Raw genomic sequence first — 17,933 nt, 5'->3', positions numbered from 1 at the left:
CTCCTCAAGGTTAGGCCTGCGAAAATAAGGACGAACTCTCAAACGTTTCACTCACAGCGGTTTATTCCTCCGTACACAGGAAAAACCTCCGTAATAACATGTTACTAAAACAAAAATACTCATTAGTATGAGAAAATGAAAATAAAAGAGAATATCGGTTGCAGCATCAGACTTCCACACATGTGGTGTTATAACTGAAGCGTGCACACTTCTGCACATGCGCACATCCAACTAGTATAACAGTAATAAAGCAAAGGCACATTGCTCTTAAAGGGGTAGTACCACTCCACTCGTTACAAAGTACTAGCATAACGGCGCGCTACTAATGTTAACGGTAAAATAGTCCGCTATATATATATGAAGATGCACATAGAAGTGCACTGACATCTGAGCATATTGACCAGCTTATCTTTCTTCAGAAAAACCTTGACATTAAATAAAAAGACAAATATAAATACAAATCAAAAAAACCTGTAAAATCCAAGTTTAAAGGTTCTGAGAATGTTCAACATCTGTTAATATTTTATTGTTTATATTTGTTTTGTTTTCTTTAGGAATCCTGCAAGCACTTTGATCAAAATGTGATATTTTATATTTAGTTTAACTAAATAATCCTGCAAGCACTTTCATTGATATTAAGCAGATATAATTCTTTTGTTCAGATCAAAATGTTAGGACACTGCATGCTACAATTGTAAACTGAAACTGTGAAGCTTTAAAGGCAGGGTCTAAAAATATATATGTTCTGTTTATAACAGCTAAAATTTAATACATTTAAGAAATCCTGCAAGCACTTTATTTTGCCCCCTTTATTCATACTGCACATAAAGTGGTTCAATCATATTGAATGTTACAGGGGCTAATTAATGCAAATGCAGTTCCCAATGTTTTCTGGTTAAATAAGAATTTTTTTTTGCTAAGGTTTGCCTATGGTGGTGTTCTTGACAGCTTCCCTAAAACTTTATCCTATAATTAAAATAAGAAATATATCCCAATATATCCCCTTGCTTACAATATCGCAATGTATCGCAACATATCGTATCGCAACCCCGTATCGTGATACGTATCGTATCGCCAGATTCTTGCCAATACACAGCCCTACTGACTTAGAGGAACAAACACTGCACTGTGACATCACACACATACATTTAACAGCTTTTTGTGTTCATAAGTGTTTTCGCAGCAAATAATTAAAAAGACAAAATGATAGTTAGGTTTGCAGTCACTTCTCCTATATCTTAAAAAAAAAAAGCCCAACTACAGAAACTAAAGGGTTAACTCGCAGCCATACAACAGAAACCAGAACAAATTGGAGAAAGAAGCTTTTTCCCCCCCCCACACACTGTGGTTGATAGAATACAATAATAAATAAACCCATGAGAAAATTATTTGACCCGCTGTCCTATAGGAACTTCCACTTTTTTTCTGTTCTGCTACACTTTACTCTTTACGTTCCCTCCACTGCTTTCCCCAATCCTTCATACTGCACTAATGCAGAAGCAGAAAGGGTTCTGAAATATTCTGTACACAAAAGTTAGCTCCTTATTCCCAAAGTTAAAAGAGGAGTAAAACAAAAAAGTGTAAAGTAAGGAGAATCTCTTGATCTGATCTCGGCTGGTCAGTCAGTCTCTCTCTCTCTCTCTCTCTCCACTGTATGCACAATAAACAGGAGACAGGCTTTCCAGAACATTAAGCAATCTCTTACACAATATGAACAAACAACAGAGTGGCAGTTAGACGATGAAGGGGTGTGTGAGTGTGTGTGGTGTGTGTGCGCGTTTGCGTGTGTTCAGATGCTGCGGACCTGTACGCTGTAGATCTGGAAAGGGAAAATCCCTGCACTTGTGTCATAATGAATCCCTCCTGAGCTCTCAGCTGCATGTCAACCAGATCCTTTCTAATATCTGAAGTCCTTCCAAATCATTGTCATTCACTACATATACTCAATACATAACAGTAGTGTTGTACGTAAACAGTACACGATATGGCCAAACAGTTTCTTACAAATACTTTTTACATGGACTTTTCTTGTCCAGTACATTTACTATCCTGAATCCCTGTACCCTGACCTTGCATACATTAGCTTGTACAGCTTTCTGAAGGCTAGAAAGGTTTTCTTTTGTATTCAATGAGAATAATAGAGTTTACTGAAAATGCCAAATAGGGTCATTTCAAAATGGCAGTCGTCTGACCTGATTGATGTGGATTGTTTGAAAATCAATGATCTGTACTCTTCCCAGCTCCGTTCTTTCAGCTCCTCCAGCTACCATAATACCAAGGGTATTTACTGCTAAGTGCAGTATGTCTCAAATGAGCAACAAATAATTTGCTGCTCAGTGATATTTTGTTGAAAACACCATCGTTCTGGATGAAAATCCTCATAATTTAAATGTCTAGCTTTGAAATGGCTCACATGGAATAGTGAGAGGTTTCCTACTGATTGCTCCAATACAGATATTTTTAATATTGTATGTGATTCACCTACACTGCCATTCAACATCTGGCATTTTCTTTAAATGGCTTCATTTTAAATTCAATTTTAAATTCAAATTTAGAACAGGATTCACATCCGTGTCAATCAAGAAAAATTAATTAAATGTTCTGTGAACCGAGCCAGGAACAATCTAGGTCTAATCAAATCTGGAAAATCTTTATCACGTTAATCAGGCCCTTGTCTCACATCACATATTTATGTTTCGGAGTTAACACTGTCTATGGGTCTATTAAATAGAGCATTAGTTGCTTTCCTTTCCAAGAGCACCAGCATTTAATTCGTCACTAGGATCTGAGAGGAGCCGATGATTTATTTCCACCCAATGTAACTTTTCCTTATGTCCTGATTTAATGTCAGAGCTTGCTGGAGGAATTGCAGAGGATGAGTTTCAATGTATTGTGTTTCCTAGGTTTATGACAAAAAAGGTAGAATGTTGAGCTTCTGTATTATTTTGATTGGTCCAGATGTTGGAAAACTTGACTGGCATTGTGTGTCAAGGACACAGTGTGGTATGAGAGGTCTAGCATTGGCTTGCTAATGTGTGGTGATCCATCAGTGACACATCAGAGCTGCCTGAGCTCAGCTGGATGAGACACACACACACACACACACACACACACACACACACACACACACACACACACACACACACACACAGAAAGGGGGGGGGTGTTATAGACACGATCTAAACTTTAAAGAGACATTCGGTCGTGTCGGTGCAGGAGCTCATCTGTCATCCGGGGCACATTTGAAGCAGCAGGGATGAATGACTGAGTCGCAACGCTTCTCCATTCATAATACAAGAGCTGTATGAGAGACACACAGAGATAGTGAGACAGAGTAGACTGACACATAGCTAGACTTAAAGAGAGTTACAGACAGACATACAGAAAGAGAAAGATACAGCTGGAATCCCTCTTCACTCAGTGCAGTTTAATTAGAGCCTCTGCTAACAAAGACACAGTGAGTCCTATCGTCATGCTGACACCATAAGCCTGTCTTCATGCCCTCTGTGTCAGTCTGTGACCCTTACAGAGGTGTTATGTTAACAGATCCTACGCACAAACGTCTGTCAGGGGTCCTCGGGTCTGACTGTGTAAAGCTCCGGCTGAAATCACAGACTGCAGTTATTCAATTCGGAATGTATCCCTGGACAAGTAAAGGTCCGGCCATGGAAGGAGTCAGTCACAGTTGCATTCGCAGCCCAGCGTCAGTCAAACATCAGTGCCGTAATTAGTGTTGTATGAATGAGAGCTCTAATTACATGACACGGTCATTAGCAGTACTGCATCAGCGCGGGGAATCCTGTGACCAGCCTTGCACATTTCAAATTAAAATACAAGCTGTTATGCAAGACAGATTTTATGCAACACATGCTGCTTTTAAGACGTGTGAGCAAGCCAAGGACAAAGGCAAGGAGTTTATACAGAACACATGCTCTTTAAGGGTCTATTTTCACTTTGCTTAACATGACTACCTAAACAGTGGGACAGTTTCCACAAGATCTAACCTTCATGCCATCAACGCCAGAGCTGCACTGCATTCTTTGACATAATATGACATTGAACATGTTCAGTAAATGGCGAGTTATAAAAAGAAGCTGTTCTGTTCATTTTTATGTGCCAACCTCATAGCACCTTTGCTAGCAGGCTGAGGTGAAGTAAACAAATTAACACTAAACAGATATTACAAATATTTCAATATGGGGCTATTTAATGCTTTTCGAGGTTTAATGCTGCATGACTCATGCTTGTAACTTGTAATTCCCAATGTCCAGCCTGAAAAAGTAAAAGAAAATGTAAAATACTTTGAGAGAGACTAGCGTCAGTTACTCTGACTAACAGCACAGAGCGTGGAGCGAGAGAGAGGTGGAGAGAGGTGAGGATTTCCTCAGACAAAAGCATGGGTTTGGTTGGTAGTGATGATAAAGCGATCACTCACTAGCTTTATCGGGATGGTGCGTCATCAGAGATTAATCATTAGCCACAGACGACTCTGAGATCTTGTAGCACGATACAGCTGCAATGAAAGGAATAAATCCCAGGTCTAGCTGAGGGACATTAATCCAAACAAGCAGAACATGATGAGCAGGAATGCTATAGGAGGATAGTTCCTCCTTCTAATATTTTCCCTAAGCACAGTTTGCAGTCTGTTTGCTGGTCCTTATTACTTCATTACAGCAACGACACACACCAAGCTTACACGACATTTTGTCAGATGTTGCTGTCGGAGCATTTTCATGAGTATAATTAGCACGGTAGCGGGCCGGTACTCGGATTGGAAATAAGTGCCCAATTACGGCGTGATCAGAGTGAGAAATCTCTTTTGCACGGAGCCAGCCACACATCGGGCTGCGCAGAGACTTCCTCGGTGTCGCAGTGTTTCCACAGCAACTCCATGGCGACTGAGAGGAGGCGTGAGGTCAGAGCTGTACTGTAAAAGCTTTCTCTCACACAAGCACCTTGGATAAAAGACAACAAGCTGGCCTGTCACACTCCTTACTAAGTAGTATTGCTGGATTGCTAGGAATCAGGTTGATGTGAATTTAAAACCAGGTCCACCGTTTTCCAGTTTGTAAATGTTATTCTCTTGTTTGCTTGTATGCTGCGCTCTATAAGTCTGTCCCACTCGTTAGTTGTTTCTCGCTCTCTCTCTCAGAGGAGAGGGAAATCCCTCAGGACTGCCTGATGAAATGGAGTTTTAGACATGCAGGCTTTGCTGTCAGCGGCACTGATCCGTTCTACAGATTTACCTCTCGCCACTACTTCAACTTCTTATTTCTCTCTCTCTCTGTCTGTCTCTCCAACTCTCCATCTCTCCTTTATTTGCATCGAGTCTCGCAGCTCATCCTGACACACAGGCAAGACATGGTCAGCTGTGATGGATAAGATAAGTCCTAAAAACACTGCTCCACACAGCAGCATCATTTTATTGAGAAAATTAAACATACCTATGGTAAAAGTGATTCTGTTCACAAAAAGTTTACAGCTTTAATTTCCTTTGTGAGAGAGCTGTTCCTTACATAGTAGCTGCAGTAACGGTGCACAAGGAGAATGATCAGAATACAAATACAAAGACACCACCACTGCCGTCGGCAACGCCGACTACCGTCGCAGCTAAACTCGATTAATTACGTTTAAGGGGCCTTGACACACAGAGCAGACGTTGAGGAACTAGAAAACTAGCTCCAAACATGGCTAAATGATTTGTTTTTTGTGCACTTAAACGCACTGCGAAGATTACAGCTGAGAGGCAATGTGCACACACATTCAGTGCCGAGTAACAGGAAATACCATTCCACATCAGATGTTGGGGTATACAGGGCAACCACCAGGCACTTGAAGGGTGGAAAAAGCCGCGCATCTGTTTTAGTGTAAATGTGAACATATTACAAGTGGAAATTTTTGTTCTATCCACCCCCACCCCCCAGGTGCTTTGTGGTTCCTTAAACCTTGTATATGTTCAAAACATTCCCCATTCACCGGGAGGAACAGTAAGGCCACATCTAAATGTGTTCTTCCAAGAAATGATGGACAGGTTTAAACTCTCAGATGTTAAACAGGTTGCTTAAACCTCTCATTTATTCCAGATGAACTTTTTAACAGACTATTTAGAAAAGTACTCAGAAAATTTTGCACCACAGTAAATGAGGCTGTGTTCCAAATTGGCTACAAATAATTTATGATGTATTAGCGTGGCATACTTCTCCGTATTTCTTCACTATACTCTACATAATGGCAGTAATGCATGGTTTGGAGAAAAGCCAGACAAACTAGCCTGGCTACTGTTTCAACAATCTGATGAAACTCTCAGCTCAGCGATTTAATTGCAAAATGGTAAGCTGTCCGCCGCAAACGAGCAGAAGTTGAAATGAGACATGAGACAGAAGGGCCAATCAGAAAAAAGCTCACGTTCTGCTGGATTCAACAGTCTTAAAATAAAAACACACTCTACAGCTGATAGCCAGTTTGGGGAGTCCTGACATTCTTTCTCACAGAATAGAGTTAAGGTTGAAAAGACGTACCACCTCCTGTCAACTGCGGCGGTAATGCATGTGATATACCGCAATTATGCCGTTAGGCTTCATTTTAGCCATTCTTGTTCAGGACAGTTGTTGTTAGAGAAAGTAGGCTACTCAGTGTTAAGGCCTAAAAGCAGCCCTGTTTCTTGGGGATAGTTGACCCGGTCACATAACCTCTTAAGAACACTGCAGCTTGGTACTCTGTGTTTCAAGGTTGTGCTCTCAGCTGCAGGATCACCTTCACGTTTTCGCCGGTATGCTGTGGAGAATGAATTAGGCACTGGAGAATGATACAGAGAGTAGAGTTAGGCATAAAGGTCAGTCCAAGTGCAAGTCCATGTCAGTCCAAATCCACCTTGAACGACATGTATAGGAAACTTTTTAACTAAGATGTGACATTCAAAGTTATCCAGAATTTCTCCTTTATCTCTTGTAGCTGACTTAGTTTAAACTTCATTCACAAACAGATTTTCAGGTTTCTGACATTATCCACAATGCCATTTTACTACATCCTGATAATGGCAGCGATGGGACTTGAAATCTTTACTAAAAGAGAGCATTTTAGTCCTTTAGTCCATTAGTCTGTCCAGAACTCACACTCATACTCACAAACAAATAGTGTGTTTGTCAACTCATAAAGGACTAACTAGCCGTACATCAGCGAACTGCGTTGTGTAGCTGCTTTGTGCTTTGTACTTCATTTGGTGCCTCCACTACTAACACTGTCCTTTTGTCTTCAGCCAACTAAGGACATCAAAAATATTTGAATATAATTATATTTAATGTGTTTCAGGTTTTCCTGCATCCCATGTATAATGGAATTGAATGCATCACTTCCTACTTCCATCCCTATAGCATCAATGACAGTCTGCCAAGCTGAGGCACAAAGTATTTGAAAGTGAAATGTCTGTGAGTGTGTGTGTGTATGTGATGCTGAACTTGTGTCTCCTTGACAGCTCACAGAAAAAGCCAGGCAGCATACTTCCTGTTCAGCTGACATTCTGACACAACAACGTGGTGCAAGCATCTCTCATGGAATAGCCTCCTTCCCCCACAAGACCCACCCAGAAAAACAACAAACCATTGCTTGTTAACCCTGCAGCCACCCAGGCGCCACAAAGCCCGAACGAGCTGCTGTCACTGCAAGCCCCGCCCTGAAGTAACCTCACCAAGCACACACACTCGGTTTTATTTTTTCTCTGGGTTACTGCAGTGACGTTGCCTCTCATTCGACAGCTAAGAGTGGTTTGGCAGCTGAGAGGGTGAACAGAGGGACTGAGCACTGCAGCAGACTGAAGGCCGCATGTGCTGACTGAAATCTGATCCTCATAGTAATTACAGAAATGGAGAGCCGTGGTGTGGAATGAGGAAGGAGGAGGCGTGTGTTCTGGGCTAGAGAGCTGAACGAGGTGTCACCAGCTCAAATGAACAGGAAACTACATGCACTACAGAACAGAAAAAAGTCGGATAGAACTTCCAAAATTGTGATTTGGTGCTTCTTCCATTCCTAATGCCATAGTTTGGGGTTCTGGGTACTGGGACAGTAAAGAGTTTTGCCATTTGTTACAAAAGTTACACTTCACTTTGTGTAATTAATGTGTCATGAAGAACTCTGGGAGGTTTAGGTACCCTTGTCCTACACTGTGAATCAAATCTGCTTCCTGGGAGTGTTCTATAACTTAATAGAAGCAAGCTGCCACTGATGGCAATCCCACCTTCAATCTCAGGACTTTCTCATCAGCAACGAATGTCAGCATGCTCGCATTTCGGTTTAAAAATAACGTAAGCAGGGCGGGGGATTAAATTTCTTTTTCAGTGCATGTCACGCCCCATTAAAAAAAAACATTACAAACTAAAATCATAATTCTGCCCTGTTCAAGGATTTACAGTACTACTGGCTAACAGCTTCACTGAGCTGAAATCTACATTCCAAAGATCTACAGAACACTGAGCTGCACTGAGACACTAAAAAAGACCCAGAGAGAAGTTGTTCCACTTCTGTACCGGTAAAACAATCATCTGATTCAGATAACTGGGTGGAAAATAACTGCGGTGAAACTGGGTGGAGTCCAGAGAGCTGACGTAGATTTCACGTATATTGAAGGCCGTGGTTATTCGTTTATTTATTTATTTTGCCATGAAGAAACACGTTCTCGACTGGACTTGCTTTACTTTTTTACATAAGATGACGTTTTTGTGTTACGTCTTGCTAGAGAATTGTAGACAGTAGAAAGGGTGTGTTTGTGTAGGTGTGTTTTATTGCTCAGTGTTTGTAGCACTGTCTTGCATGACTCTCACAAATACCTTTGTGTGAATGGGTACATTTCACTACGCCTTGCTCTCATTGCTCTTGTTCATACTTGTCTCAGATCGGCTTCTCTAACACAACTGAATGTTAAAAAATACCTTCAACACAGTCCTTTTGTTGTGAAACAAAAATGAATAAATGCACTTCTGGTGGTTCCTGTCAACAGACACAGATCTACTCAGAAGTTATTTTTTAAATCTTGGACCTGAAGAGTATTTGCTCAGTTGTAATAAACAATTCCTGGTTAAGTCAAACGTTTCTCTCTGTGTCTCTGTGTTTGCACCAGTAACACCCCCACAGGAACCTCTAGAACTTTCTCCATCACACTCACTCTCCCTTTTTCCTTATCTCTTAATATCTCTTCCTGTGCCAGAATCAGACAGCAGACTTGTACACACACACACACACACACACACACACACACACACACACACACACACACACACACACACACAAATACAAATCCACCCCACAGGGCAGATTTCAGCAGAGCTGTGATGCTGGGTTGGCCTTTTCTTGGCATGGAGCGCAAGACGAGCGACAGATCACGCTAATCATGTCCTTTTCGATGCTGATAGAGCCTATTAGCATTCTGCTACACCAGTGTCATGTGTGGATGAGTCCAGATAACAGTGGACGCTAATCGGAGCTTTCGTTCGTGACACTCGGCTTCAATCAAAGTTTAGTTTAGGACAGCCACGAGAAAACAGGAAGGGTTGCACTCTATCAACTGAGAGACTGTAAATAATAATAATGTTCACAAATATTACTCTGTTTAAAAAATATTTGTGGAAATATTTGGTCATTATTATTATTATTATTATTATTATTATTATTATTATTTTCCCCAACTTGTACCATTTCTCTTGATGTAGGTCCTGTTTAAATTGTCTGCGGTTGCTGGAGGAAACACAGTGATAAGAAATTCACTGTGTTGTCACAACAAAGGCTTGGATCTTGAATCAATTTTTGTATGGCGTTGTGAACAAACACAGAGAAAAAGACATTTGCATGCATGTGGCGAATAAAAAGATTTGCTACTAAAAGGTGCACATTAACATTGTCTTCCCCCCCCCCCCCAAACATTCCACATACAAAACCCATTGGTGGTTTAAGCTGACATTATTTATAGGCTTGTTTTTTTTGTGGTGAGCATAACCACATAAGAAAATGACGTAGGTGAGGTGCTTGGCTGAGTGCGGGCGATGTTCTGTTCTACGTCTGTTACTCACGTGATACATAAACATGTTGTTAAGGAGAACTGGCAGTGGTTTGGACAGTTTGACACCTCTGTAACCACAGATTAACACACTTTCTAGCCCTATCTAGTCTGACAGAAAGCATGCAAACCATGAAAAAAAAAATTTAAAAAATCCTCTTTCCCCATCAATTCCAGTACTTCTCCACTCCTGGTAGATGATGAGCGAGTAATTATATTGATTTGCTGCTGGGATACAGGCGTTAAGTGTGTGAGAGTATCCTCTCTTCCTGATTCTCTTCTCTGTAGCTTCAGAAGGGGAGTGAATGTCTGGCTAAGCAGGGCAAATGGAGCGAGACAGGCTGGCTGCGTCCTTGGGACTTTCAGGTCACCCACACACACCTCCACACAGACACACACACACCTCCATACACACAGTATAGTAGTAGTGAAAAAAACGGAGGGGGGGGGGGCTTGAGCGGGTAATCGGGTTGACACAAAGCACAAGCAATCTTAGGCAGGTATCCATAGAGCCGGTTCGAATGCGGAAATACACGCCAGCCTTCCTTCATACAGTTGTTCTGGCGACTAATTATAATGTAAACAGAGATGACAATGACTAGATGCCAGTTTGGGCTAGTTTTGCATGGGATGCCGTGTTTACTGTCTCCAAAACAAGACCAAGCTTACGATACAGAACAACATAATCTAAACAAAAGCACTCACTACTTAGTAAAAGAGTAGAGGTACATCCTACAGCCATGCTACACTCATGTGACATACTTCACCTCAAGAGCAATGTGCACTACAGGAAGTGTTAATAATAAAGCAGTGCGTGTATTAAAATAAGGTGTGTGTGGTGTGCATAGCATTTAAGACTGACAGCCCTGTGTACCTCACAAAGATACTTCTACCTCTGTGACCTAAAAACCAGATTCCCCAACAAACGTATCCCGTCTGAACAGTCCAAAGGATGTGAGCAAAGGATAGAAAAAAAAAAGTCCAACAGGAAGATACTCTGGATGGGACACACACATTCACACACTCATTCACACCTCGCTTAGCCAATCTAGCTAGCAGCATGTTCCTGGGACATGAGAGGAAACAGGAGAATCCACAGACATGCAGAGAACATGTGAAACTCCACAGAGCTCATCACTGAAACAACCTTTGAGCTGTGAGGTGGCTCTGGCCATGCTTAAATGTTTAATCCTGTTGTAGTGGAAATGCAGCTTGTGTAGCTATTATACAAGCAGTATTGTGTGTGTGTGCATGTGTGTGTGGTAATGTTATGAAATGGAACAACCCTGAAGCCAAAATACTCCGTAAAGTGTGGGGAAAATATAAGTCAAAATCCCAAGAAGAATCAATTGCTCATCATAACAGATTCCCCAAACAAGTGGTTAAAATGGTGATGTTTAAATTTAATTATGCCACAAAGCCACTGAATTCTCAGATCTGAAGGTGTTGATTAATTTTCTAGAGCAGCAGCTATGACAACTGTCACAGCTATAATTTGTTTATATTAATGCCCGTATATTAATGTGCTCGTTAATACATTATCGTTTCTCAGCTCCGGCGTGGATGAATTTCCCTGAACAGCGTGCGGCCCGTCGCGCCCTGCTCCTTACGTAAAGCAGAGATCTTTCTGGTTCTCCAAACGCAATGACAAGCCTGAACCGATCGATCGCTGCAGTGTCACAGACACATGATCGCACTAGTGAACACACAACACTGAACACGGGGGCAAACAGACCGGCTTACAAGCATGCAATCATGCAACACGCTCACCCACATACTCAATCAGCAAGCCACAATTCCAGTCAGCTATCATCTCAAACTCATTTAACACAGAGATGAGCTAGGTAACCTTCCTGTCAGGGACAAAATTAGAAAGCCTGTTTAGATCTTCAGTCGGTAAGGGAGAATGGTTGTTTTCTCATCAAGCACAATCCAGTGGCAGATCTAAACCGTGCGGCCTGACACCGGGTGGCTGGTCTCCATTCAAAGCCACGAGCTTCAGCGAGACCCGCGGAGCCTGGAGCGATGAGCTTTCACTTAGCTCAATTACGCTGGAGGTGATCATCATAACCCCATCTGCTCTGTTCTACAAAATGCTACACATCAATCAGCAACTATACTGCTATTTAAATATTTTCTGGGAAAGAAAAAAAATGCATAGAATAAAAACGGTAGCGTTAAATAATTCATTTATTATCCTGCACCAGGGTCATGGTGGATAGACCTGGAACAAATTGAGTGAAGCAGGAACGCAGCCTTGATCGGAGGTCACCATATATGTGACTGTGCACACACTCATACACACATACACACACCACGTTTAAAAGCGTGGGCTGAGAGTCTGATTCTTCTATACCGAACATAGTTCATAGACTACCAAGGATGAGTGGTAATATGTAGCTTGGGAACAATTCTTTCTTACATACTTTTTACATTCCAGCTCACTTACATACACAATATGTCCAAATGTTTGTGGACACTTGATCATCACACCCATTTGTGCTTGCTGAACATCCCATTCCAGACTTCTTGTTATAATAAGCTCCACTCTTCTTGGAAGGTTTTCCACTCGATGTTAGAATGTGGCTGTGGGGATTTGTGTTCATTCAGCTACTTAGTGAGATCACACACTGATGTTGGGTGAGATGTTCAGTGCGGTTGAGCTCAGGGCTCTGTGCAGGACACCAGAGTTATTTCACTGCTACTTCAGCAAACCATGAGCTCATGGAGCTCATTTTCTGGATAGATATGTGGACACTGATGGTCAAGTGTCCACATACTTTTGACGACAGAATGTACATGAAAATATGTATTATTATATTATTTATTAAGATGTTATTATACAAGACAGAAATAAAAAATCTTACTGCACATTAAAGCAGACAGTGACACACACAGACACACAGACACAAATCTTAAATGGAAGTCAATCGCATAGCAACTTCTGATGAACAGCTAATTAATAAATTGCTTGCAGATGATTTCAACTTGAAAATTCCCCCATCCAAAGAGGCCAAGGTCCCAAACCTCTTATGCATTTCAAAATTGTACTGCCAAAAGGTTCAGCCGACTTCAATATAGCAGCAAATCTTATTGCCAATCTAATTAAAGGTCATGGACAAATAATCATTTTATTAGCATCATTAATATTCATGAATGAAAAGAACTTAAACAGCATGACGCTCAGAAATCCTGCTGAACCCATGAGACTGAGATTACAGTATGTTTTATCTTGAACACTTTCCTCAGTTAAGTTCCACACTGTTTTAGAGTTTACAATCCAGATGGTAAACATCCACCCGGTAACGAGAAGTTAAAAATAAAACAAAATTAAAAAAGGGCTACGTGGTTGTTATTATTTCTCTCACAGCATGAAAGAAAACTAGTCATATCACACATCATAATTACATAATCATACTGTTCACTTCTCAATTCTGATTGGTCAGAAGGTGTACCGCAATCACAGTTGATTGATATGAACATGCTTGTTCTAATACATTACTGTTTCCATAGTAACAAGGACTTGTATAGCAGAAAAAAAAGTTAAATATGGAAAAGAAATTAGGAATAGAACCTAATTAGAAAATAACAAGCTTCTGTTGCATTTCAGATTGTTGTTCCAACTCCCAATGCTAAACTGCCTGTAAGTGTTAATGTGTTTGCTTGTGGAAATGAACTGGCGTCCCGATCCGGGTGTCCTTTCATAATGCCCAGTGTCCCAGAGTTAAGCCCCTCGAGCCTGACCAGGATAAATAACAAAAAAATTCTTACTGTTTTGTTTATCCTACAGCCTGCTTCTGCATCGTCCAATCACTGCTGATATACATTGAAAAATCATGCAAATATCACCCACAGTAAGAAGGCCATTATATTTAGTTTAGAAATTTTTGCATGGGATCCTGTTCTAATGCTTTTATTTACAGGTGCTTCTCTGGGATATTTTTTCATCAAGGTCAGTCATGTCAGTGTTTTCCTCCCTCGTCCTCTGAGAACCTTTTCTATATAAAAAGGTGGGGTCAATGATTTTTACGCTTGAATATTAAAATTTATTCAGCCATCTAAAATGGTACACACAATGCTTATAAGCATATTTTACCTGGTGCACCTCAGTTATTACCGACGTGGAGCATATAGCGGGTAAAAATATGGAAAAAAACATTGGAAAATAATAATAATAAAAGGCCTATAGAGGGGTAATAAGCAAGGCAGATCGAATCTCCCATAAACGAGGACACTATGGGCTGATTGGAGCCTTGATCCAACATAATCAAGGAATAAAAATGGGTGCAAACAGTACAGAAAGTTAAGGGATAATAAAAATCATATGGTGAATGGAGTACTGAAGCACACACAAAGGCCAGTTTAATAGGAACACATAAAAGCCTGCTCATTCATGCTATTATCTACTCAGGGAAACATGTGACAGCAGTGCATAAGCAATGCATAAAATCATGCAGATACAGAGCTCCAGTTACTGTTCACATAGAGCAGTAGAAGTGCCAAATGGGCAGGTTTAAGTAATTCAGACATTAATGATCTGAGATTTTCTCACACAGCAATATTTCAACAAAAATTATCTAAATGCTTAAACACCTTGTTGATGACAGATCAGAGGAGAATGACCAGACAGGTTTTAGCTGGCTGACAGACTAACGTGACTTAAATAGCTACTATTTACAACTGTAATAAGCAGAAAAGCATCTAGGAACACATGTGTTTACGCATGTAAAACATTGAGGCAGAACAGAAAAAAATCAGACTGGTTTAAAATCCTGTCAGCTAAGGACAAGAATCGGAGGCTACAGTAGGCACTGGCTCACCTGAAGTTCACTAAATACAAAATATCAGTTATTCTAGAGTATTTATGTATGCACTTTGTCATTAGCATTGATAAAGGCAGCTTTTCCGTCCACAGCTTGAAATGTTAAGAACCAGATGCAACATGACTGCTACATGAAATCAACTTTCCAGTTCTTAGTTTGCAGGACGGCTCAAGGGTGATGTGTTCAGTAGCATACTTTCACCGTATAGAGCCGCCACTGTCTTTCGGTCGCTAATCCGGATCACCGCAGCTTGCCAGTCAATCAAGAGTAGCAGAGGTTAATTAATTTATTCTAATCCTGATTCTATTAATGTGCCGTAAGGTTTTCGGGGATGAGCCTGCCTGTCTGGTTCTTTCACATTCATACATAGAAAACTTCAGGCTTGTTCTAAATCGATCAAGCTGAAAGGTGCAGAAGAGGAACCGAATTACATCAAGATGCCGCTCCAGTATAATGGATAGAACTGTGCCGAGCCCACACCCACATCATGATTTACGGCAGGTTGCTTTGCTGAGTAAATCATTGCCTTTCCCCCCCCAAAATCGGGGCACCTTTATAGGGCAGCTGCATAAATACAGAGGTAGAGCAGGATAAGTGTCTCTCTCTGAGGTCTAATATGAGTGTCAAGAGCAGGACCAGAGCCCCAAGTACAGCTTATAGATCTGGGGACCTTGAGTGCTCAGTCATATTTCCCCTGGTGCTTCTACAGATAAAGATGTTTGAATTAAAGCCCTGAATCTGTGCCTTCTGGATTGGATTAGCCCACTTGAGAGCGCACAAGTCATGTGCTAGGTGACTACTACACCATCACAAGACCTGCCACCTCTATAGACATCATTAAACTCTTCATTGAGCTTTTCTTTCATCCTGCAAAAACAGCTTCACGTCAGCTCCCCTTATATGAAACCCCTGCAAAAGCGTAAAAAGAGCCAATAATACCAAACGCATGACGTGAAATTAAAGCTTTGCTATACAAAGCTACAGATGGATTCACAGTCAAACTGGGGTTTGTTCCAAGTAGTGGAGAAATGAGGTACGATGTCAGCAAACACAGCAAGGATATTTGCTTATATATTGGCAGGAAAAGTCAGGCATGCTTAAACAAATTGGGTCAGTTATTGCCTTACATTTTTGTGATCTGTGCTCCTTGTACTGGAGCACTGATCATACAAAGCACAAGCTCAGGAACGGAAATCCACTCCAAACGGGAAAACCCGGGAAGCCATAAAGGGAAACCCGGAACAGAGTCAATTGTGTGTCAGTTCTGTAGGAGAATGAATACAAGTCGAGGGGGAAGGGAAGGGAAAGGAGGGCACAATGAGTGTGTAAGAAAATATGAGAGAGAGAGAGAGAGAGAGAGAGAGAGAGAGAGAGAGAGAGAGAGAGAGAGAGAGAGAGAGAGAGAAATGGATTGCTTGAGGGTCACTGAAGAGTTCTGCGGCACTATCTCCATTCTCTCACCATTCACACTCTCTCTCTCTTCCTCGATCACACACACACACACACACACACACACACACACACACTGCAGAGGCTCAGGAAACACACTGCTCACCATACCCGATTAACAGGTTCAACAAAATCAGTGGCACTTATATGGTCACTACTACAATGCAGAAAACTCACTCAAGTACAATGTCATGTCCATACAGAATACAAGGACCTCATGGAGTAATCTGCATGGTCCTAATATGAAAAACTCTTGTTCTTTTTACATAAGCAACTAAAATAGCTAAAAAGGCTTCATTTTAATTACCAATGTTTAATTACCAATGTTACCAAGGTTAGATTTTTAGGGGTAGACATTCATTTCAGTCATTTATTGCTAAATCAGTGGAAGGTCCTCACAATGATAGTTGGACAGAAACGTGACTGTTCGCGTGCATATGTATATATGTTTGTGTGTGTGTGTGTGTGTGTGTGTGTGTGTGTGTGTGTATACGTATGTATATGTATGTATATATGTGAATGTGTGTGTATGTGTTTATATATATATATATATGTGTGTGTGTGTGTGTGTGTGTGTGTGTGTGTGTGTGTGTGTGTGTGTGTGTGTGTGTGTGTGTATGTGTGTTTGTGTGTCCTTCGTCCATGCAACAAATAAAGTTGAGACCCACTGACAGTGACACTGACACTGTTGCACTGAAGGTTAAACGGACCTGTCGTGCGTTCACTATCACTGAGTTTACTGTAGTCTCCTTAACACGGAAACGTGACCAGAATGGAAATGTACTGCGTTAGCTTAAAAGCTCTTAGCTGTATGTACAGTACACGCCGATACACGCCGATGCACGACCAAATATTGCAATGTCACAACTGAATACTGCGTAAAAAAAAGCCTTCATCTATCTCTGTACCTAAAGAACCAGAAATGAACACAACAGCACCAGTGTACAGTCGGATAAGTGGTGAGTTAGCTCGTTACTTCCTTATCACCAGGACAGTGCAGGACTAGAACAAGCCGCCCCTCGCGTGTGTGTGTGTGTGTGTGTGTGTAATCTGTTCATCCTCACACTCTTACCGTTCCTGTGTGCTGGTGTTGTCGAGGTGAGGAGACACCAAGCACGGGGAAAGGAGACGCTCCGGCGACTCTGCTCCGGGACAGCAGGAGTCTGCACACTTTCGCGGCCATGTCTGCTAGAGAAGCCTGGAAGCCGGACGGCAACTGCTGCGGGCTGAACGGAGGGAGACCGTAGAGGGTAGGGAAGAGAGGGAGGGAGGGGAATAAGGCGGGCTGCTTGGGCTGGGCTGGGCTGCCACACACACACACACACACACACAGAAATGCGGAATAAACTACAGCTTCCCTCCTTCGACCGAAAATAATTCAGTTATCTCCGAGCGTTAAACCTGACTACGCGTTACCATGACAAAAAAAAAACGGTCATTTTTTTTAAATTCATAACCGTTTTTTTTCCTTTAAAAAAAAACGTTCAAAGTGAAGTACAAAAAGTAACGATTTGATTGGTCAGAGTAGTTAAATGCTGGCCCTTGCACGGACACGAGCACGTTTTTTTATCCAATGAAATGAAGCATAGACGGCGTGTGCATCAGTTTGACAACTTCAA

At 41.4% G+C, this 17,933-nt stretch overlaps 1 protein-coding gene across 3 annotated transcripts in view; it reads right to left on the bottom strand.

The window, feature by feature from the left end:
- Window positions 1–17,727, bottom strand: part of mcu (mitochondrial calcium uniporter) — a 47,872-nt gene extending 30,145 nt beyond the window's left edge. For 2 of the 3 annotated variants that reach the window (XM_027165960.2, XM_027165962.2), the window contains exon 1: window positions 17,387–17,726. In XM_027165960.2, the coding sequence (XP_027021761.1) occupies window positions 17,387–17,497 (111 nt within the window). In that variant the 5' untranslated portion in view covers window positions 17,498–17,726. Of the gene's footprint in view, window positions 1–17,386 lie in introns of all 3 variants that reach the window. The other variant, XM_027165959.2, reaches the window with a different exon arrangement.
- Window positions 17,728–17,933: the final 206 nt, after the last annotated feature.

This window comes from Tachysurus fulvidraco, chromosome 4 (assembly GCF_022655615.1).
Source record: "Tachysurus fulvidraco isolate hzauxx_2018 chromosome 4, HZAU_PFXX_2.0, whole genome shotgun sequence".
NCBI lineage: Eukaryota > Metazoa > Chordata > Actinopteri > Siluriformes > Bagridae > Tachysurus > Tachysurus fulvidraco.
This window is presented reverse-complemented; position numbering and strand designations above follow the sequence as displayed.